The following is a 23,818-nucleotide window of genomic DNA, read 5'->3' as shown; positions in this document are numbered from 1 at the left end:
AATATTTACTTCTTTCTTGAATCATTTTTTTCTTATTTTGATGTATTTCTTTGTACTTCTAGGGCCAATTTAGAAATAAATTTGGCTCCTAATCTTGGTGTTATACCATGTCTATTTAGAGATTAATGCCAAACAGTCATTTTTAATGGTGGAAATTGAAGATCTCCTATAGTTCATTCCAAACTATGATTAAATAGGGATCCGAGCACCTAGGATCCTTTGGAACGAGCTTTATCCCCATTTCTTGTCTCCATCTTTCTTCTTCATGGAACTAAACTACTCTCCTTCATACCATGATGTCACTTCATCCCCTCCTGCTCTATGGCTTATTCTCTTTTGCTTCTCTCTTGTCTTTTCTTTGCTCCTCTCTTGCCTCTTCTCTAGCCCAGTGTCTCTTTATTCCATTCTACTATCTTACCCTTCCGCTCTTCATCTCCATTGCATCGATCTTTGCCATTGATTACTCTCAATCATGTCGATTTCCTCTCTCGAGTCCTCTTTACTCCTCTCTACTCTCTTCTTTTGCCTCTTCTGTGCTGTCTTCACCCACTTTGCAGTTCTCTCCATCTTGTTCTAGTTGATCTTCATCATCCAATCCTCCCAATCTTGTCTATTTGCTCTCTAATCTCCATTGAGTCCCATCTTTGGAGTCATGATGAAGGGTTTGCATGATGTTTATCCCCCCTTCTTTTTTTTTACAAGTGGGTGATGGAAGGTCATGGAGGAGGAGGGTTCGGTGTTTTAATAGGTAGGGACTCTGGTTCTCTCAAGTGAGGTCCAACTACACTATAATTCCTTTTTTGCGACATATTATTAATTTTTTTATTCCCAATCTTGTCTATTTACTCTCCAATCTCCATCAAATCTCATCTTTAGGGTAGATGAAGGGTTTGCATGAGGTATATTCCCTCTTTTATTTTTATTGTAGGTGAATGGTGGATGTGAGAAAATATCACAAGTAAATAATTTTATGCAACGACAATATTAGTGATGCATACCTCCAACCATCCTTTTTCAAGTATTTAATCAAAGTCTATCCACAAGGATATTTTAAGAATAAGGAGTCTTCTAACCTATGCCTCTATAAACACCATAAAACCAATGGGATATCACAAGCTTAAAAATAGCTAGGCTAGGGACCTTTATCAGATAACCAAAATCTTATCAATTTACAATATAGTTTGTCAAATCTCTACTATGCTAGAATAAGCATACGAGTATGGCATACAAAAAATTAACCAATGTAATGTCAAGATCATATATGATTAAGATATAAATACTAAACAATAAGGCTAGAAGGAGGTTATGATACCACAATTTTAGAAAATATCATAAATAAATAATTTTATGCTACGGTAATATTAGTGATGCGTACCTCCAACCATCCTTGTTTAAATATTTGATCAAAATCTATGTATAAGGATACTTTAAGAATAAGGAGTCTTCTGATCTATATCTTCATAAAAGCCATAAAACCATATTACAAGCTTAATAATATTCTAGGCTCGAAACCCTTATTAGATAACTAAAACTTTGTCTGTTTCTTTAATCAGAGAAACTATCTTAGCCATAACTAGAGATAGTGGATAGCTACTTACCATTTATAATTATTCGACAATTAAACCATATGTATGTGGGCCATATAATATCTTATAAAGATGTGGCCGATAGTGGAAGGTTATGTAGGAGTAGGGCTGGATGATTCCCAATAGGATCTCTATTTGCGCTGTACTTGTTTGATGAAAGGCCTCTTTGGTAGGTGCCTTTGTTTGGTTTCAATGTTGTTAAATATGATGCTTTGTATGACTTGCTATTAATTTTTATTGATACCATCATAATGTTTGTCGTAGTAAGCATGAATACAATAAAGTGAAACAATTAAGCTTGATTTTACCTTATGGAGAGCTAGCCTTTATGAATTGCTTGAGGAAAACAAGGCAAAGAAAAAAAGTCTCGGCCTCACTCCATAATGCTAGTCCGCACTTGAGTCCAACATCCCGTGGTTTATAAGTCGAATCACACTGTGCTAGATTGAACAAAGTTGGCTCTCTCTTTCTAAACCCCCTCAAAAAACCACTCTACAATCTTTTGTTTCAAAAAATTATATTATACACTATATACACCATATAGTGGTATACCATGTTAATCATAGACGCCCGTTTCTAGGAATCAATTAGTGTTTGATAAACTGACCTAGTGGGCCCGATGGTCCAGGGTCATTTTGAAGCCGGTTCAGAGCCGATATCTCAGTCCTGACCTGACCCGGCCCTCTTGCCCCCCAACCCAATTTCACCCGTCACCGCTCTTTGTAAGTGCGGCTTCCTGTTTTAACCTCCCAATGCCGAAGTCGCGGCCGAGGGCCTCCCCTTTTCAAGGTGAGGATTTCCCCCAGATAAAATTGAAATCATCAATCTAGGATTTTGGATTTTGAGACGCAAACAAACGGTTTTTTTTAATTGTATTCTTTCTGGTGGATTAAGTGGGGTTTTTAACACGTTAGAGGATTTCTGTATTAGGGTTTTGAGATTCCTTTTTTCTTCTTTTCTAGGGTTTTAATGATTTTTTGGAGCATTAAACCCGCTTGTTAGAATCAAGAACATAATGTTTGTCGAGGATCAAATTGAGGGTTCTGGGCCTTCACAGCATCTCTTTTAAAAACGACAAAATAATTTGGTAGATTCTAGGGTTTTAACGAGTTAGGGTGTTGTACTAGTGTTTTACAGTTCCCCGTTGTATTTTCGATTTTTTTTAATTATTAAACAATGGTTGAGTTCTCCTGATAAAATCGACTCGATATTTTAATTGTCTTTTAATCGTACTAGATTCAATCTGGACTCATCAAATCCGGTTCAAATCGACATTTTTTCCCGTTTTTCTCCTTTTATTTTTTGGGCAGATTGTGGTAATCAAGAATTTAAACCTCACTACCAATTGTGATTTTCCAGGACATGGTTCCTGCCCAAGAATTGGCAGATGTTGATGAAGAAAGAATGCCTGATACCATTGTTAAATCTGAATCTGAGGAGGTAAGCAGAGAAAAAATGATGACAAGTGATGCAGCCTGCTCGGTGTCAGCGAATAATTGTGAGGACAATGGCTTCTATGCCGAGTCATCATGTGACCCGCAATATGTGGATGATAACATGGATCAGGATATTGATATTCTTGATTGCAATGATGTTGTTGCTATTGATAAGGTTAAAGATGAAGACCCTGATGCCCCAGAGTCCTCGAGCTCGTTTGGGGACACGTCCTCAGGGTCTGACCATGAGTCAAAGCTGAACCAGAGTGATGTTGAAATGAACTCAGGGTTTGGTGTGATGAATGACAATCCTGCTGTTTTCGATGGGTTTCACAAGGTTTTTAAGTAAGTGTCTTATCAGGAAGATATATATGTTTCTTTTTGCAAAGCTATGTGATTTGTGTTAAAATTATGTTATTAATTTCATGTCCTTTGCAACTTGATGTGCCAATTGCACTATCTTTTGCCCCGATGCCTAGTGGAATTTATCATTATCAGGAATGCACAAGGGAATGGTGATTATGAGAGTATACTCAGCATATCTCTTTTTTATCTGGAGAGAAAAAAGAAATATCGAGTCCGTGTGACTTGCTTAATGTTTGTTGTATTGCTCTTTCGTATGTTTTATATATGAGTTACAGTAGTTTGTGCAAATTTGATTTATGTTGTTTTGAAACAAACTTGTAGAAGTATGGGGATTTTTTTCTCGTCTATTGTTGTCTTTCTCATTATTCTAAAGAATTTGTTTATTATCCAAGTCAACCAATCTATTTCATTATGCCTATACTCTAATTGGTTTCTTATTCAGTCCTTGAAAATTCTTGTTGTTTAATCTTCCTTTCTCATGCTTATATGCAGAGGGTTAAAGAAAGTCTATGTTACCCATAGCTTTGTTGTAGCCTTAGGTACTTGCACCAGTTAAAGAAATTTTACGTTACCCATTCCCTTTGATGTAGCCTAAGGTACTTGCACCTGATATTAATACAGGCATTGACTTGGCAGTCTGACATGGCTTTAGAAGAAGTTTTAGATATTGAAAGGTCCTGATGCTTAGACAGGCACCTTCATCTCACAAATGAACCTATATCTATGTAACTAAGAGATAAATACGGGATAGAGTTGAACTATATGTCAAATATATGTCGATCATACATGGTTTAAGTTCATCACATTAAAATTATAAGCACACATGAATCATTTGGATGGATGCCTTTGTCACACTAGTAAATTCCTACATCTTGCCACCTAATGGAAGCTTGGGAGAGTCCTCTGCTGAAAATTGGATGTTGATCCAACAACTTCAGGAAGAACCCCAGGTTCTTAAATAATTTTCCCAAGCAAAATAATGTTGAAGCTTGATATGTTATGTACTAGCATGGAGGACTTGATTAAGTGAAATGCAGATTGCCCTATGATTGTCATAATATGCAGAAACCAGGTGATCTATACAATAGTGGCAGTTTAAGCTCATGCAACCATGTAGCAACCCTCCAAATTCCCTTATATTTGGAAAGAATCTAGATGAAGGGGGGAACATGATGACTTTTAATTGTTTTTTAAAAGAGTGAAAGAGTTATGTTGCTTAGTGTTTTCAAATCTAGGTACCACAAGATTATGTTCAGTAGTAGACATGCTTGGTGCAAGCCAACACATGCAAGGTTGATATTTCATTGGAGAAAGGGAAGACTTGGCAACTTCTTGATAATGAAAATTAACACTTCTAAAGGGATGACATGTTACATTGGCTGCCATAGTTCTCTATTTCTCTTCAGTTACATTTGATGGAAACTATATCAATTAAAGTTTATCTATTTATTTTTCTTTGCTCCAAGAAAGGGTGTAGAGCTCCTTTTTAACATTGAGAATTTGGAATTACTGGTTCTAAACAGGACCTCTGTGACCAGTTATGGTTCTAACAATTTTCTATTCATCATAGTTCAACCTGCTTCAGATTGTTAATTCAGAACTTAAATAAAACTTGTCTTTTATGTGCACCTCTTTATTCTTCCAATGGAGTAGAGGAATCTAGGATCGAGGATTTTCCTTAGTCGCGGTATTAAATTAATTTAAGAATGATGCTCTCAAATATGAATGTTCTGGGAAGAATATCATGATCGATTAGCTAGCTCTCTAGTACACTCGCAGGCCTTGGAAAGTTTGGAATAAGAAGGGGGAATGTGCGAATCCTCCAAACGTAGAGCTTGTAGGGCTTTGAAACCAAATACATTACCCACAATGGAAGTAAACATGTTAGGAATAGAACCTTCATCAAAAGGGTTTAAAGGATAAGCTACATAAGCAATATATTGATTTTCCTTCCTGGCAATGGTAGCATCATCTATTTGCCATATCTTGACCCATCATTTTGCATTTTGCTTTCAAGGTTAAGTGGAGGTAATTAAGGATTGGATCACGTGCTTTATCATCTTATGTGTTCATATAAATTCAACACCTAATTTTGCAGGAAGAAAAAGGTGACTGCTCATTGGAGAAAATTTATCAGCCCTCTAATGTGGAGGTGCCAGTGGTTAGAATTGCGGATAAAGGAACTGCGGTTGCAGGCATTAAAATATGATAAAGAACTTGGAGCATACAAGAATGAAAAAGAGTTGCAGTCAAAAATGGTTGAGTTGGATGGTTGTGTGTCTAGATCAGTGCCTCTGACTGGTAGAAGCCCCTCAAAACAAGTCATGAAGAGGAGAAAAAGAAAAAGAAATGAAGATATAGCTGACATATCGTCATATATGTCAAACCACCATATATTCTCTTACAATGGTAATATATCTTATTTTACGTGTATACATTCACCCTGCTTTTTATGCATAGAATTTCTTATTGTTAACTGCTCGTTCAATCTTCCACAGAAAATAAGAAAACTGAAACAGATGGTCGCTCAGTTGATGATGATTATGGTGATCAAGGTAAGGATGATTTCTGCTTTTCTTTTTTTTGCTCTACAGCTGTATTAAGGTGTAAACATTATGATCAGTTGCAGTTATTGTATTTATAGAACATGGGAGTTAACAATGCTCTACTATTTTCCCCCTGTGCAATTCTCTAAATGCAAGTTATATTGTACATTTATTTACTGGGAGTTAACAACGCTCTACTATTTTTTGGGGCATATAATACTCATTTCTGTTTATTCTTAATTGTGTTGTTATTCAATTTTGTAATAATATTTTAGTTGGTTCATTCAACATAGATCAGTGCTGAAATGAAGACATGCTTAACCAAGATATGCATGCTATGGTTGTTAACTTGTTACCGTTGTCACGTTGGTGTGTTACTGGATGTTGTACAATACATGAACACATGAGATTGAGTGGGATCTTGCATTTCTACAAGAAATCTTGGCAGAGAAAAATTTGGCATTCAAGTTATTTGCTTAATCCTTATGGTGTACAAGAGAAAAGATGTTTAATGGAATAATACCCAATTTGATGGTCTTGGTTGATCCTCTGTAGACTTCAAGGTGTAATATGATCTCGAGAACATCAACTTTGATCTTTAAATAACTGTCAGTTTTGTTAAAGATGCTTTAGCCATCCTATTGGTCCCAGTTGAATGGTAAAGGTGGAGTGTTGATGTCAGCTGTCCAGCTGGCTGCAAGTTTGTCAAGAAGAGGACAAATTGGTGAATGGATAAATAATATTTGCATGTGAATGAGAACCAAAGAAAGCTTTTAATGCCTTATCAAGGATGGTCTTGGGCTTGCATTGCAAGCTTCACCATTAGGTGACGAACATCTGAATTTTTTTCTGGAAGGAAGATACCTAGAAAGGACTTAAATCAGTTCTTGTTGATAGAAGATGAAACACTACAAAGTAGGATTCACATTGTCAACTGATGTTGGTATTGGACTTGCTTGTTATGGCTCAATTCAGTCATTTTTGCATCTGCAATTGTGGTAAGTTATCCACTTGGTATGTTATGAGATCTCTATCTGATGATAATAGCTCCCTTATTGAAACTGGTAGTTCAGGATAATCTGTTTTCAGTGATTGAATAAATACAAAAGCTGCTTTGTAAATCTGTCTCCATAGTCTTCAGTGCTGCTGTTTGCTCTCCATATAAACCGGAATAAACTTAAATAAAGTTTATTTTTTCAGATTTTTGCAAGTTTATTTAGCCAAGCAACTTTTTGGGTGTTTAAATACAGCCCTATAATGAGGGATACTTTGGGATTTCAGAAAAAATTGGAAAGCGCCTTTTTGATATTTTTTTTTTAACAGGTTAAAACTATTTGGGGGATGGTTCGGTAGTTTTAGCTAGTTAATAAATACCTTTTTGGATATTCAAAATATTCATGTTAAAACTAATTGGGAACCAAACAGGTTATTTTGAAGAGTTTGTCAGAGCAAGATAACCATGACGCCATATTGGCATTATTTGCATATCATTGCTTTTGGCTAGTTTCTACATTGCTACATTGCCTGAAGCATTAAATCAACATATTATTATGTAAATGGCATATCTGTGGAAAAGATTATGTCAAAAAATTAAGTTAGCATAAACTATTCTTACACTAGCAGCCTGAACTAGTTCCAGTTCAATTAAATTATATATGAAAGGCATGATGATCATACTTAAAGAAGGGTCCAAGAATTTTTAAAATGCTAAATGCTCAGATTTATGCTTGCTACCCAACATAGAAAGTTCAATTTTATGAGCTGTTTGGACTGCTGCTGAATTTATGGAAATGTAAATACAAGGATTTATGGAGGGCTAGTATTTATATCTCTGCAGAATGTCTCCAGAGAAGATGGGAGAGGAAATTTGGATATTGTCATTATTCCTAGAAATTGCAATCTTCACAGAGCATTTACCATATAAAGCATATTCTAGTTGGTCTTCATTCAAACTTGATAGTGTACTTCCCAGCCAAGCTGAATATACATGTTACATGTTAGAATCTTTAGCATAGACAGAAGGAACCAATAAACAAAGCAAGTACTCTTTCTGTTGGCTTTATTTTCTATCAAATGTGTATAGTTGTACAGTTGGTTGAAAAGCATGCCTTTTTTTGCTCTTCTTTGCTTATCATATTTTTTTTTCCATGCACTGAGTTCTGTGACTGCAGCAGATGAGAATGTCAGAGGCGCCGAGGATAATGAGTGGTTACTTGGCACCAAGGGTCATGATAGTTTACTAGAGCAAATTCTTTTAAACATCGAAGCTGTTCAGTCCCGAGTTCTCAAGCTGAAGACTTCTCTCAACAAGGTTATGTGCAGAAATGCCATGGGGATCTCTTCATCTCCTGGCAATTTGTTCTCCAGTGGTCTACCTCCTAGTTATGCCCAAAGTCATATTGGTTCCCCTGAAAATAATGGAGATGGATTGCCGGTTGGAGCTATAGGTACTCCACCCCACCTTGTAACTGAATATGAGATGGGAGATATGGTGATGCCCGAAAGTGCAGTCTCTAGCTATGGAGATGCTGCTGATGTGGATATTATTGAAAGCACAATGGGCCTACTATCTGCTGTTGATGGCCCCTTGGATCAGCATCAGATCAGAGACCTGTGCAAAGACGTAAGACTTTATATGCCTACTGATGATTCTGCATTAATTGTTTTTAACAAGAAATTATGACTGTATTTCTGAATAACATGTACATTCATTTAATACTGGAGTTATCTACGTGCCAATCCAGACCAAACCCTTACAATTTCTCTTGTTGACTGACTGATTGTAGAGAGATGGATCTTGGCAAAGTAAACTTGTTGCCATCACCAAACGAAATATTAATATTTTTTTAATAATTTCAGTTGTTTTAGTTGGCTTTTTACTTTTAAATATCTTTACAATCTTAGGTAATTGTAAAGTGGTACCAGGATCTATTTATCCGAGCTAAGTGGAACCGAAGGTCTTCTTGTCTTATGTTTCATGTCCCTAGGAGATCAAAATTTTATACTCCAACATCAAATTGGCTTTCCAATTACATATTCTGTATCTTGTTTACTGGTTGAAAGAGACGTTGCTGAACAGTGAGATTAGCCCCAAGTATGCACAAACCATCTGATATTACCGGCAACTCTTGAGAAATGGGAAACTTACCAAGTTATTTATTTTGAATAGTAATTACACCAATTTATTGTTTTGGTCTGCAGAGTGCTGATGATGTTCTGATAGACAACCAAGCTGCAGAGGAAGAGTTTCAGAAATTTGAGAAGGTCAGTCATCCAAGAGAGAGACCTCAAGAATTGGTTAAAGAAGCTGGGTCCCCCTCTGAGGAGGAGAGCATTGCCCCTAAAGTTTCAACGCCGGAGCCAGGTCCAGAAATAGAGAATGTGGAGTTGTCACAACAAACAGTTCTGAAGCCCTGCTGCTCGGGAAAACGCAGAGGGCGAAAGCCCAAGAGGAAGCAGCGAGGGGGTTCTGTAGCTGCTTTGAGTAATTTGAGGAGTGAGAGGCTTCGGAGACACAGAATTTTGGGAAGAAAAAGTTAGCCTGTAGATTTTTTTTTCTTGTGTTCGGCATTCCAGGTCTTATTATCAACAGTCTTGTAAAAGACATTGGGCAGGTCCTTTTGTTTTCTACTCTTCCCCTGTAATCCATTAAGTGCTGATCTGAGAGTTAATAGCTTTGTAAATTGGATTGACAAGGTTAGAATTTACTAGAAACTGACTGAAACTCTCGTTTTTGGGGTCCAGATTTGTAACCAAATTCAATGCAGTTACAGAGTACTTAGTAATTCTTACAGACTAAGATTTTGGGTTTTATAGTTGTTTATATGGCCAATGACGGCCCTATGACCTGATCAGCCAGCAATAGCAAATCTCTTTGATATGCGGAACATCTTTTCTCATCATTCAGTGAATGCCGATGGTTGGATTTCATGAAGTTTCAGATGGCAGCAATTTTGTTACATGTGATGCTGTAAGATGTGGGAGCTCATGGAGCTAATATGAGCTGGGCATAATTTTTTGGATTTACTAGGGTTTGCATAATTTTTCCAAGGTAAACACAACGCTTTAATCATCAAGGCTCACTTACCCATGCAGATTCTTTTAAAGGTTATTTTGTTTGTCCAAGTTTTTAAATTTAAAAATCTTATTAGGAGTGTTCTTCTTGATTAAATTATCGTAATCCTAGGTGTAGTCTGGCTGGGAGCTTGTCAAAAAGTTCCACTCTAATTGGATCATACAATTGGTCCATTCTGGATTTACATGGGATCTCCAAGCAGAGAAGGACCTCCTAATGCCAGGAGCGCAGGTTAGGAGTTGCAGATCCTTTGATTCGCAGGATGGTACATGAGTTGCAGCAATTTAATCTTGTGTTTCTTTTATGCGGAAATGATTTGAATCTTGTTAAATGCTAATTTGTTCTTCTTAGCTTTAGATATTAATGTTGCACATGGTTGTTACTAGGTTCATCACCTTGTATAAAACTCAATGGCTGTTTAAATATCGGATGTTCTTTTTCCTTGTTATTTTAATTCTTGTTGCTAAATTAGTCGGCTTTAGCATCAGTCTCAAAACTATCCTCATCTTATTTGGTGAAGACCATTGTTATCAAGAATTATGGTTTGAGACGTCTCATCTCCGTCATTTGCATAGTTATCAGTCTTTTTTTTTCTCTCCAACCTAAAAGTTCACTTGGCTTTGTTTATATAGGAAAAATTGCATTGTAAGTTTTAGATCTTGAACCTTTTTTGTAGCCATTTCACTCAGTGATAACTTATTTTTTGTCTTGTTAGATCTCAAGGAGTACCCTCTTATTTAGCATCGACCTTCACCGTTATAATAGTTTTCATTTGCGTACTGATTTTCCCAAACTCATGCCAAGTGTAATATGTCATATTATTTATGCTATCATACTTGGTTAATTATCCTTGTTCCTCTTGTAAGCACTAGCCTATGGCTTAGGGGCTCTAGGCTTGACCTTTAAATTTGAATTTAGGATTTTTGTTCACCCAGTTTAAAAGGTCCCCTTTGGCTCTTGAATTCTGTGAAGTAAAAATTTACAAAATCCTTCACTCTTATTTGCCTATGCCTAGTTATTAAGATGGCCAAGGTGTCCATTGAGGAGTCTTATTGTAACCTGTTGATGAATTTTAAAGAGCTTTATGATGAAATTTGTATCAAAATCCTTCACTCTTTCGCATCTTTCTGCATGCGTCGCCTTTTGTAATGCAATTTTGATGCTTAGTAAAAAAAATTAGTTAAAGAGATTTTTTTGATTATTTTTAAACTAGGTTTTAGAGTCTTATTTTAAGTACGATTAGTGTGTAAAAATCATACTTTAGATATATTATGGGTTAGATAAATGTAAAAGTTATTAGGATTTAATATTTTTCATATTAGGTGTCTTTCTATATCAGGTTCTATGAAATTCCTAATTTTGTATCTTTAGGAAAAAAGCCTACAACATTGATTACTTGCTTCTCAAAAAGTTCTAATCTACTTCTATTATGAAGAGCCTATAAATGGGTCTATTAGGTCTGGATGAGAAATTCTTTTGCATGACTTGTTTTAAATGAAAGAGGGATATCTTTGGGCCAAGTTCAACCTCTCTCTCTCTCTCTCTCTCTCTCTCTCTCTCTCTCTCTCTCTCTCTTCCTCTCTCTCTCTCTTTCTCTCTTCTATTATCTCTACATAAATATAAAATCTGTGATCTGGATTTTTATTATAAGAACACTGTCAACCGTCACCTATTGATTTTTCTTTAAAAAAATCATTCTTTGGACCTATACCACATCTAAAAACCTAAAGTGTAAATTTTTAGACCATCTTAAATTTTATAATCTCTAAGAAAAAAATTTCTGGCTTATTTTTTTGTATCAAGACAGCGAGTATATTAAACCCTTCAGGATATTGCATGCATTGCAGGCTCCAATTGCTCTACATCAACTTTCCAGGTATTAAACAAGCTTCTTTGCTTCAGTTTATGTTTTGTTGCATAGTTCCTATTGTCATATTCACCTGCAGTATCACTGTCACCATGCTTTGCACCAAAAGCTGCCATGCAGAAAATGTGTTGAGGAATCTCAACTTCTCCACTGTCTAGAAAACTTCCAGCAGATATTTTAAACACTAGCATGCAACTGGTAGGACAAAGGATTGAACAAAGCACTTAGCCTGTAGCACTTGTAAGGGCTGTTGTTCGTAAGGCCCCTGAGAAGAGATATTTTTCTAAAAGACTCTATTCGCCATCTTCATAAAAAAATAAACTTCGTTTGATCCTACAAAATACAGGATAAAATATGTACTGCTATAACTAATGTTTGCTGAAATTTCTAATAATATATGTTGTTCTTTATTTTTTTCTCATAATGACTTGAATGACCATTGTCTATGCATAAATTTCCTCTTCTCCGTGCGCGTAATATGCTTGTTAACATATGTTCAAGAAAATTATCTTGCAAAGATTGTTGTGTAAAGTAGTGTTTCATTGTTATGTCATTCCCCTGATGACTCTTTGATTATATTATGCAGTTTTTCAGCCAGGTGATATGGTCATTGTACTTGCAGTCTGCCTTCCTACCACTGAAATAATTTGAAGACAATGATATTTTCATAGTTTTTGCAGGAGGCTCTAAAAATCTTTGCTAATTTCTTTGTTACAGATTATTGATATCATGGGGGACAAGGTTGGGCAACCTCTGAAAGAGCTTGCCAACGAGAAAAGAACAGATTGGTGATTTCAGACTGTAGTGCCAGAAGAGGTCGCTTCAGATTTATGTGGAGTGGAGCCGAGTTGGGTTTGAAAATATTAAACTCTGAAATTACATGGAATGATGTATAGCTTTCATTGTGAATTAATCTGAGTTGAAGGATAATGATAAGGCTTGCTTGCTCACTGGTTTCATAGGATTAATGTAACGATTCGTGTAAGCATGTGTTTAGTCCCACATCAGTTACATCGGTTAATTACAAAGAAAAACTTGGATACTTATACAGGGCTAGAAACTTAGAAATTATCTTCCAGCTAATCTTTTTTAGTGAAGTCCTAAGAGATAATGGGACCCATGCGGGCATGTGTTTAGTTCCACATTGGTTATTCGCCAAGAAGATCTTGAGTACTTATACAGGACTAAGGAACTCAAAAATTACCTTCTGACTAGTCTTTTTGGGTGAGGTCTTTGGTTGTAATAATTAATTTATGTGATCAAGAACTTCAAACTCAATTATCATGTCTATATTATGTTGCAAATGCTTGAAGTCAAGGCCAAGCTGTTTCATAGTTTTATTTTTCTACCCTTCTGATGTGTCTTGCAAAACTTCTGACGTGAATAGGAAAATTAAAATGGTGCCCATCCCGTGGCCATAATCTTGACTTGAACTTATTTTGTTTGATATTCTAGTGGCAAAATCTTGCAGCCAATCTCCATGGGAAAGCCTGGAGTTATACTAAGTTAGGCTAAACTCGCAACGACTATGTGGCTGCATTCAAGAATGTCAAAGCTAATCACGGCCAGGCGGCCTATTCAGCCCAGATCAAAATTTAGTGGGCATGGACGCTAACAATAGGCCCATGGAATGGGTTTGGGCAAAAAGTAGGCCCAATTTAAAAATAGGCCCGGGCTTGGAAAAAAAAATGGCCTAACCCGGCCCAAAATTATACGTATATATAGAAAGAGAGAGAAAAAGAGAGAGAGACAGAGTACTTAGGGGTGTGAGATAATTATGTCCAAGAAACTCTATAAATAGACGTGTAACTTTGAGAGAAGGGGTGCTTTCTCACGAAAGGGGTTGCAGTCAGGCGATTGTTTATCAAAAACATAGGTCTCTGCAAAACCGTAAGACCATGTATGAGAATTAATGCTTGGCTAGTGTCTGAAGGTCAAGAAAATTGATGACCTGATGAGAGGAGAGCCGACAACCGAAGCCTTGGGCAATGAAATTATCCTTGAAGCTAGCAAATAGAGCCTTGAACTAGCTAGTTGTTGCTTCTGAAGTACTGAAGGAGACCAATTTCGACTTCAGACCAATAGACAAGCTAGATGAAGAGATAAAATATGCGTGCACAATTCAGTAATCATATAACATCTTAATTGGTCATGTATAATTCTAGGTTTTCACAGTTTTAGCTTATAAATTCATAATGATACCATGAGCACTTTAGGGCGACCCCAAGATATGTTTTCAGATACCAATATACAATTTCAATCCATCTTTTCTCAATGGGCTCTATTTATGGTGGTATCAAAATATCGTTGTGCCTAGATATCTTATCTGTTTCTAAAAAAAAATGAATCTCCTTCAAACCATTTCTAATAATGAATTTGGATCTAGGTCTCAAACTAAAACTACTGCTGAAAGTAGCTCGAGCAAGAATGTATGTATGTATGTGTGTGTGGGTGTGTGTGTGTATAATATGAAATAATATAATGTTAATAAACTAATTAATAGTGGGAGGAAGAGGAAATTGGGCTTGGTGAGCAGGACTGGAATTGGCTCTTCAAGATTGCGGCCAGGCTTAGGCAAAAATGTAAGCCTGATACTTGGTCCAAGCTAGACCTGGACATAGGTATTGGCCCTAATAGCTACTGTAGAGCCTGACCCAAGCTCGGCCCGGCCCGATGTTTGATCAGCTCTAACCAAGCGGTAGTTATTCCTCTTCATGAAGGTTATAATTATACTATTATAGTGACAAATGTTCTCCAAATTCTAAACTATTCTCAATTTTTATCATTGGTTGAACAGTTCACTGTATTGTTTTCACTCAACAAATTGGTTATGATTAATTCTTCAACCACAAGATTTCACAATTTGTTCATAAATTTTTTGCAACCAAATATATACCCGTGGATTACAAATAAATAAGAGTTTTTTTTTTGGCATGAATACCCTCTTAAAATTTATACTTATTTCTGTATCCTCATAAAACAAATAAAAAACCCAATAAATAATGCCATCTCTTGATGATGGTCATGAACTATTTGTCATGCTTATAGTTGCCGCCTCTTCTATCCTTCACAACTCTCAAGTAATAGCCCATCTATTTTAGTTTCTCTTTATGATTTTGCCATGCATATGTAGGGCTATGTCTAATATATTGTTTTTGGGGGGCATTAAGAGTTGCATTTGATATAAAAAAGCCAACTGCAATTAGACAATTTGGGTACTCATTAAACATGAACTGGTTCTGATCTTGGCTAAGTATGTGCTTATGATTTGAACCCATGCCCAGTCCATTTAACTGTTAATAGTTCAAGCAACATTATTTCAAATTTTGGGGTTAAGCTGTGCATTGTGTCTTAAGTAGGGGTGGCAATCAGGTCGGGTCGGGTCATAAACGGGTCGGGTCACATGCAAGTCGGGTCAGAAAATCATAAACCTGAACCCGACCTGTTTATTAAACATGTCAGAAATTACAACATGAACCTGTCATGTTTAATAAACAGGTAACTCGACTCGACCCGTTTAACCAGTTTAATAAACAGGTAACTTGTTTGCCCAACTCGACCCGACCTGTTTAACCCGTTTGTCGAACCTGACCCGTTTAACTTATTTAGACTTGCTTAACTTGCCCAATCCAACTTGTTTAACTTGCCCAACCCGACCTGTTTAGACCCGTTTAACCTGTTTAGACCTGTTTAACCTGTTTAACCCGTTTAATCTATTTAGACCTGTTTAACTTGCCCAACAGTTAAACATGTTAAACGGTTTAAACGGGTCAGACATCTAAAACCCATATCCGACCCAATTAATAAACAGGTTAAACGAGTCGACATGTTTACGATCCGAACCTATTTAGGCCAAACTCAAATCTGTTTATGGCGGGTCGAACATGGATCGGGTTGGCGGGTCGGGTCATATTCTGCCACCACTAATCTTAAGTCATTTGTAGCTGGTATGTTCAAATTTTCTTCAGTTTGAATCCATATGCAATTCTATCAAGTACAGATGTTGAGTCAGGTTTTAAGTGAGTTTAAGCCACATTCAAGCTCACGCCAATCTAATCCACTAGCATGATAGGTGCTAGACAAGCCTATGAAATTTAGGTTAAAATGGATGGTCCCAAGTGACTAATAGGACATGCAATTGAATACTCTATTGAAATAGCCATGATACTTAGAGTGAGTGGATTCTCTTGCTTGAATCATTCAATATGGTATGACATTGACATCTCTCTATATCATCATAGGAACCCTAACAATCAGGCCAGCTCTAGCTTCATATATATTGTCGTTGACCATCACTACTACAATAACCGTCTCATGTATTGTATCCTGGTTCCATTTATGGCTTTATCGATCAAGAAAGGAGAGAAAAAAAACTATCGATCGATTTACATAAACATCAAGGAACAAAAAGAGTCCTTCGAGCGAGCGATATCACAACTATTAATATCTCTCTCGCATGCATTGTGCGTTAATGCTCGTAGCTGCCCTTTCTTTTTCTAGAAAAATGCTTATGCCCTATGTTTTTTTTTTTGGATCATATGAAAAATGTCTATTAATGATGCAATGGATGTGTTTATTTGACTAAAATAGCATGCTCTATGCTTTCACCATCTACTACATTTCTATTGGTTGTTAGATAGGAGCATGTCACGTATCGGTTGAAAAATCAACCTCAAGCTCAATCATTGGGGTGTATCATTTTGATGATAACAAACCAATTTCCAACCAAGCTGCTTGGAGAAAATAATGAGTGGATTCAATCTAACCTTACCTAACAACAAAGAACACTATTTTTTATGAAAAAAATAAACAAAAAAAAAAAATAACTTGCACAGGATATGGACGCTCATCACTACCAAAAGCATCCATTTCAAGTCGGGTCCGAGCCGGGACCCGCACCGGATGTGATTCCTGACCCAAGTCCCATTGGATCCGTGGCACGGTAAGTGCTTTCGTGCTGGTGGGATGGTCCAGAAATGGGACCTACCCACACCAGCCAGACCATTTTACTCGCACATAGCTCTCAAGTAATTTGAAGTAAGGCTCGCTATTTCGGCATCAAATCTCGTACCGGTACCATACTATGATAGTATTGATATGGTATGATATGTGATTTCCACTGGTACCGGTACTGGCACCAAACTGGTATGGTAGGTATATCCGTTACCGTCCGATTCGATACAGTATAACATACCATGGTTTGAAGGTTTAGTTACTTGATACACATAACCTCATTTGTACATTAGTACAAGTCCAACCAGCTATTCCATTTAGAATTTTATATAAAGATTTATTTAGTTTAGTTTATGTAGCAAATTTTCTCACAAAATACCTTCCATATCATTTGCTTTGAATGTCTTGATAAATTGATACTAATCTTCAAGAATCATGATATATTAATCAATACAAAATTTACCATTAAATAGAAATAAAGATAAAATTATCATATCACTTTTAAGTGAATCCAGTGTATTTAGAAAGAGAGAATTGTAAATTGTATTCCTAAATAGACTCAAGCAAAAATACTGATGCTACAATGATATGATAGTGATTGCAAGATTTATGAGGCTTCCTCCACTTTCACATATGTCAGTAACAAAAATTCAAACAACAATTGATGAATAATTGAGTAGCTTTTATTTTATTGTGATCTCATTACGACGACGACACAATTAACAACTGCTATTTAACAATTTTTATTGTTTGTAAATAAATCAAATACTATTTTTTAAAAAATTAAAAATCTCTATTCAAAAGAGCAGGGAGGACTGGGGATCCAATATGTGGTAGCTTTATTAGCAAAATGGTTGTTAAGGATAAATGTCTCCTGGCATGAAGTGCGAGCCATTGGAGTTTGAACTCAGATTGGTATCCGGAGTCTCTCTTTTTTGCCATAAAGTTCTTAAAGATTTTGATGCATTTGCTTGTGGTCTCGGGATTGTTCAAAGAGGCTCGAATTGAGATTGACAATTGGTTGGAAACAGATTTTTTGGCACATTATTTTTCTCTTCTACTTCTACTGTAGCTATCAACCCTATCCGCTTTAAGCAAATTTGGATTTTACATAAATAGATTAGAGTCATAAACAGGTCAACCCGTCTAAATTTGTTTATTAAATATGTTGAGTTCAGATTAAAACTTTTGATCCGTTTAATAATTGGGTCGGATTATAACTCGACCAATTTAACCTATTTAAAATCTATTTAACCTATTTTTTTATCTATTTAATCTGACATGTCTAACCTATTTAACCAGTTCAAATTCATTTAATCCTTTAAAATATGTTTAACTCGTTTAACCTGACTTGACCTGTTTAATAAATGGATTATGCCAGTCGAGTCTGGTTATCTGTTTAATAAACAGGTTGGATTCATATTTGAAATTTTAACTTGTTTAATAAATATGTTAGATTTGAATTGATGAATTTTTGACCCAATCTGCATCCTACCCGACCTAATGGCCACCCCAAAAGCTATGTTGGAAATTAGAGGTATTAATCAGGAAGCAAATATGTTGGCATAATGGAGCAGAGGTAGGGGGTATTAAAGTTTGATTACTGGTGCCCACTATATTGATTGGAAGCACGTAGGCCCTCTTTCAACCACTACCTCTGTCTTCTCTCAATTTTTCCTTTGCAACATTGAGATCTGATAATGGTGGAGTTTTTGATAATGGTGGTCTTGTGTGCCTTTTTGTTTGTGCATTTAGGGAAGGGGGTAATGCTGTGGAAAATTGAGATGTTTTTTGATCAATGATCTATAACAAGTTCTTAACTGCTGATAAATTAACAAATTAAAATTGTTCTTCGTCCTCTATTTTCGCTCTATTGGTCAATTGATGAATAGACTAAACATGATATCTATTTGAGCATTATTAAAAACAAGGGAAGAACATGAAATCTCTGTATATTATATTTACTGTTGCAACAATATGTACATTAATATTCAGCCTAACAATGTTGCCAATACAAAAAAAATGTACCAAGTGTATCAAGCTTAATAAAGAAAAATCGATCATATTTGGACTAGAACAGTAACAAGTATCATGGTTTTCTCTGAAACATAATTTTAGAGAGAGGAAAGTAAGCTTCCTCTTCTCTCAACATACTTTTGTTAAGTCTTGGGAAGTACCTACTTTTTTTCGCTTTTGGCTACTTTGCAGAAGAAACAACAGCAGCTTGTCTCGTTATTCTCTATGTTCCAACTCTGGAGGATGAGAAGGGTATTAGCTGCACCCCTGTTCTGTTTCTTGTTCTGTTGATGTTTTTTTTTTTTGCTTTCTATTTTGGCCATGTTTTTAGCTTCAGGAGGTGCAATTTTGTTGTTTAGCTTGTTTTGTTTTTTGGTGAGGTGTTTTGTTCTTAGCTAATTCACTTAAGCTTGTTGGCTTAACTGGACATTGGTCCTCTTTTATTGTGTGTTTCTTTTTTTATTTTTTAAATAATCTCTCCCCTCCTCTTCTTTTTTTTGCAACTATTTCTATCGTTTATAATCAATATCGTAAGAAATGATACCCTATGCTGCATGCACCAAGTAGCCATACATGCAGATCATTTCTATAGAAGTTCATCGAGACGAGACGAGAGCTTGATATGCTGCATGTATGGCCATTTGGTGCATGCAGTATAGAGTACAATATCTCTCAGTATTATACTTTAAACAAAATCAAATATATATCTTAGCAAAAGTAACGAAATCAAATACATGAAGGATGTAATGGAGAGAGAAATCTGACCTTTTATCCGGATCAAGCAAACTAGAACTCCTACTTGGTTTGCCCAAAATCACCTTGGTGAATTAAAAAAGCTGAAAATTTTTCATCAGCTGCTATGGATGACTGCAGTGCACCAAGCTAGCATGTTTAACTGGTCTTCTAACAAAGCTATCATCGCAAGAATTGTCATCAGGGACAACCAAGCGAGGCAATCATGCAGAATATAAACATAAATAAATTCTAATTTCGAGTGTTCCTAATTAAAAATGGATAAAAAACCCTGCATCACACTGGTGAACAGAAAAAAATATTTTATGGGATAAAAATGGATTTAGAAAAAAAAGGAAAAAATTAATAGATTTGTTCCATTTATAAACGTTGGAGATGCAGTTCAACATTCTATGCCCAGATCCAATAGCTAAGCACAGATCCTCCACGTTGCAAAAAAATGAAAGCATGATTTTCTCTTACTTTTTTATAACAAATAGTCAAATTTTCAAGTGGAAAACCCCACCAATGTGCTTAATACCCTTTCCACCACCACCACCACCACCATCACCATCACCACCAAGGCCAACAGTGACTACCACCACCATCATAGCCATTATCACCCCCCACCACTGCAGGTGGCTAGGACCACCACGACCAGCATTGATCGCCACCACTGGCGCATGCTACCTGCTCCACTAGCTCCATTACTGGCAGCAACCAAAACACTAGGAACAACTACTAATACCATCACTACCAAAGACTAGATGAGCAATTGTTTTTGTATTTATTTTTGTTTACAAAAATAAATATAGTTGACTATGCCAAACATATTTATATTTTGACAATTTACGAGGAAAGTAGAAACAAAAAAAATCTAAAACTGCAAAGTGCGAAGTATTATAGAGCACTCAATAGCTATTATTAAAAGATGGATGGCTATCAAATAAAATAGTTTTCATATGTTATTCATACCATGCTTTGTTTGATAGCTGCTCATCTTTTGATAATGGCCGGCCATCAAATGCAGCACAGCACTCTGTGAGGCAAAATGGATACAGTAAAGGATCTTAGTCCAAATGGCTAAGAAGGCCAATCTGAACTCGTTCAATGCGATAAGGCTTGAGAGAGAGAGAGAGAGAGAGAGAGAGAGAGATGGTGAATGGCTTTTGTCTTTAAGTTACTTTGTCCTCAGCTGTGAAGGCGTGGCATCCTCGGGGGACCTCACTGTAACAAAAAATAATATACTTGATGAAAAAAATTGTTGCCAAAAAAAATTAACTTCATCATAAAAAAAAAAAATTGATGGTGAAAAAAAAACCACCATGATGCTTATTAAGAACTACACATTGCTAAACGTATATAATAATTATAGAAATATTTCGTCAATAAATACATATTAATTATAACAAAAACATATTCATCTCCAAATGCTAAAGTATTTAGTGATGTCAAGTTCTATCATAAGAAATTAATAATCTAATCATGATATAATATATTTTTCATCATCAAAGGTTAATCTATAACAACATAAATAAACTCGTCACCAAGGAGATTATATTTTTATGATAATATTATTCATTACAAAATGTAAAATAATTTCATCAATAAAGCGTATTCTTTATCACTAAAGATTAATCCATGGGGATGTAAACAAAGTTGTCATAAAAAATAATATATTTTGTGACAATATTGTTCGTCACAAAAAGTAAAAAAAATTGTCACTAAAAGATTCGATAAATCTTAGAGCTGAAAATAAGTTTGACATTATCTAATCGAGTTTACTTCAATATTTGCTTCCAATTTAATTTGGATAGATATTCTTGTATCTTATTAGATTCAAATACGGTTCCAAATAAATGCTTATAATTTAATAGAAGAGAAAATTCTTTTATAAACCTGTACTAGGAATCAAATCCAAGGCCTCTTGGATTGTTGCATACTACTTAGCCATTGATTTCTGATATATCATTATGGTTTATTATACATATTCAAACATATTCACATTATAAAAATATGCTCAATTCAAATATATTATGGTAATTTATATTTTGATAGTTATTTATTTTCATATAATGTCCAATCCTCTTTTTTTGATAAAAAATCATTAATTTATTCTATTCTCTATAATATTTTGAAAACTTTTATTAAAAATATTTTGAATATCAATAACTCACATATTCTAATATTCGTATAATTTTTTAAAATACATAATTCATGATTATTTTTATTTATGCTACAATGAAAAGTAATAATGATGTTTAATAAGGAAAACTTTTAATACATTAAATAGTTTAATTTTTAATATATTTTTAATTCAAATTATATTAGATTAGTGATCGGAACCAAAGTTAAATCAGACTCAATGCAAGTTTAATATTTAAATCTTAGACTATTATCTAGTTACTAGAATTTTTGGTATTATTATGATAAATTTTTTCATGAATATAATTTTTGTTTATAATTTATAATTTGTTAAACCTTAGTTTTTGTCAACAAAATTGCAATTATTGGTGACGTAATTTTATTGTTGCCAACAACAGCTATAGATAATTAATTTTTATATATTTTTAATGATAATTACAATAATATTTATGATATAATAGCTTTTATCAGGAATTGTGTGAGTTGTTAGTGACAAGAACTTTTTATTGTGATATAGTAAAATTTTTCATAGAAAATTTTTCTCAAAATTGTGTAAAATTTGCGTCACACGTGTGATGATGAAATTTTTCTATGAAAATAAATTTCATTACTAAAAATTACCAACAATAGTTGGTGGCGAAACTTTACTACTATCGCAGAATTGTAATGATCAGTAATGTTGTTATTTTCATTAGGAATAATAGTCATAACTAAGTTCTAAATTTTATTGTTAAAATAAAACAAGAATCGATGAGGAGAATTTTTGGCCACCAAAAATATTATAGGCTAAAGCTATTTCGTCATCAAATTTGCGAATTCTTAGTAATGATAAACTTTATCATAATATAGTAAGAATTGTCAAAGAAACATTCTTTATATGGAGGGAATTGGCGTGTAATGTTTGGTAACATTATTATTTTAGTCATGAAAGCAATTATGGACTATTTTTACTTTTTATGAATGACACAAAAATAGGTGACAAGAAATTTAAGTCACCAAAAGCAAAAATATTTAGTGATTCATAATATTTTGTTATAAAATTTACTAATTTGTATTGACGATAAATTTTGTCATGATACAGTAAAGAGATCGTCACAAAAGAAATTTTATGAATGAAACAAAAACAGGTGACGAAAAATATAAGTCACCAAAAGTAAAAATATTTCCTAATCTATTGTTTTTAATTAATGATATATTGTATTATCATATAATAAAGATCGTCAAAAAAGAAATTTCCTTCATGTAGCAGAAATTGATGTCAGATATTTAGTGATATATTGTCTGACAAAAATAATTTTTATCATGAAAACAAATGACTAAATTTAATAGTACGATAAAAATTAATTTTTATCACCAAACTTATATCTTTTTTTTGATGAATTTCTTTTTGCCATCAAATTTTTTTATCACTAATAATTTTTTTTTTGTTGCAGTGCCACACACACGGTAGGAATAGAGACATGGACCACCTTGCACCCGAGGGACAGAATACCTCCACGCGGCCACACATGTGAAGGGTCCCATCTGTCTTCGCCTTGTCATTTACGTAGACAGCTTACCGCACGCTTGATCCACGGTGCATGCACCACTCCTGGAGTAATTATTTTGGGTTTTTTGTATGGATATCCTTCTAAATATTGAATTTTGCGTGAATACCCTTTCAAAATTCATATTTGCATGTATACCCTCGTAAAACTCTATTATTGTACAAATATCCTAATATAACGGTTGTTTTAACGATGTTAAAAAAAATCATATTTATATTAATTAAAAATAAAATAAAAAATTGAAATGACGTTATTATCCTTACTCTTCCCTCCCCGCACCTCGCCGTCTTGTTTTCAATAATAGAGTTTTACGAGGGTATGCAAGCAAATATCAATTTTGAAAGGGTATTCACGTAAAATTCGATATTTAGAAGGGTATCCACGTAAAAAAATTCAATTATTTTTAAGAACTCTGCATGATTTTTAATTCACTACATTTCTATTTCTTTGATAAGACACGTTACTGTAGAAAACAAAGCATTCTGTTTCTTCAGGAAAGTTGATGTTAATCTTGTACTTTATGTTCATCTATAGCTAATAACATGCTCA

The 23,818-nt window shown here is 34.8% G+C and overlaps 1 protein-coding gene and 1 long non-coding RNA gene across 3 annotated transcripts; both read left to right on the top strand.

Moving 5' to 3' along the window:
- The first annotated feature begins 2,249 nt into the window (after positions 1–2,249).
- Positions 2,250–9,745, top strand: LOC120112153 (uncharacterized). Of its 2 annotated transcripts, none has more exons than XM_039130831.2 (6): positions 2,250–2,375; positions 2,946–3,367; positions 5,487–5,797; positions 5,887–5,943; positions 8,109–8,557; positions 9,136–9,745. In XM_039130831.2, the coding sequence occupies exons 2-6, from the start codon at positions 2,949–2,951 to the stop codon at positions 9,472–9,474; spliced, it is 1,575 nt and encodes a 524-aa protein (XP_038986759.2). In that variant the 5' UTR covers positions 2,250–2,375; positions 2,946–2,948; the 3' UTR covers positions 9,475–9,745. The 2 variants fall into 2 exon arrangements, with proteins under 2 accessions (XP_038986759.2, XP_038986758.2); XM_039130830.2 differs by having other exon boundaries at positions 2,253–2,375; positions 8,106–8,557.
- A 99-nt stretch (positions 9,746–9,844) lies between these two features.
- LOC148700287 (uncharacterized) lies at positions 9,845–12,824 on the top strand. Its single transcript, XR_015972638.1, has 3 exons — positions 9,845–9,985; positions 10,121–10,240; positions 12,594–12,824. It is a non-coding gene; the product is annotated as an uncharacterized LOC148700287 (long non-coding RNA).
- The last annotated feature ends 10,994 nt before the right edge of the window (positions 12,825–23,818 follow it).

This window comes from Phoenix dactylifera, chromosome 13 (genome assembly GCF_051530095.1).
Source record: "Phoenix dactylifera cultivar Ajwa chromosome 13, Ajwa_hap1_PhDact_Kaust_v1.1, whole genome shotgun sequence".
Lineage (NCBI taxonomy): Eukaryota > Viridiplantae > Streptophyta > Magnoliopsida > Arecales > Arecaceae > Phoenix > Phoenix dactylifera.
Note: the sequence above shows the minus strand (reverse complement) of the source record. Positions and strands in the feature narration are given on the sequence as shown.

Excerpts from the sequence above, each read along its gene's own strand:
- LOC120112153 (XM_039130830.2), top strand. The coding sequence starts at position 2,949 with ATGGTTCCTGCCCAAGAATTGGCAGATGTTGATGAAGAAAGAATGCCT. Across the intron at positions 3,368-5,486 it reads GGGTTTCACAAGGTTTTTAA|GAAGAAAAAGGTGACTGCTC; the intron begins GTAAGTGTCTTA and ends CTAATTTTGCAG. Across the intron at positions 5,798-5,886 it reads CCATATATTCTCTTACAATG|AAAATAAGAAAACTGAAACA; the intron begins GTAATATATCTT and ends AATCTTCCACAG.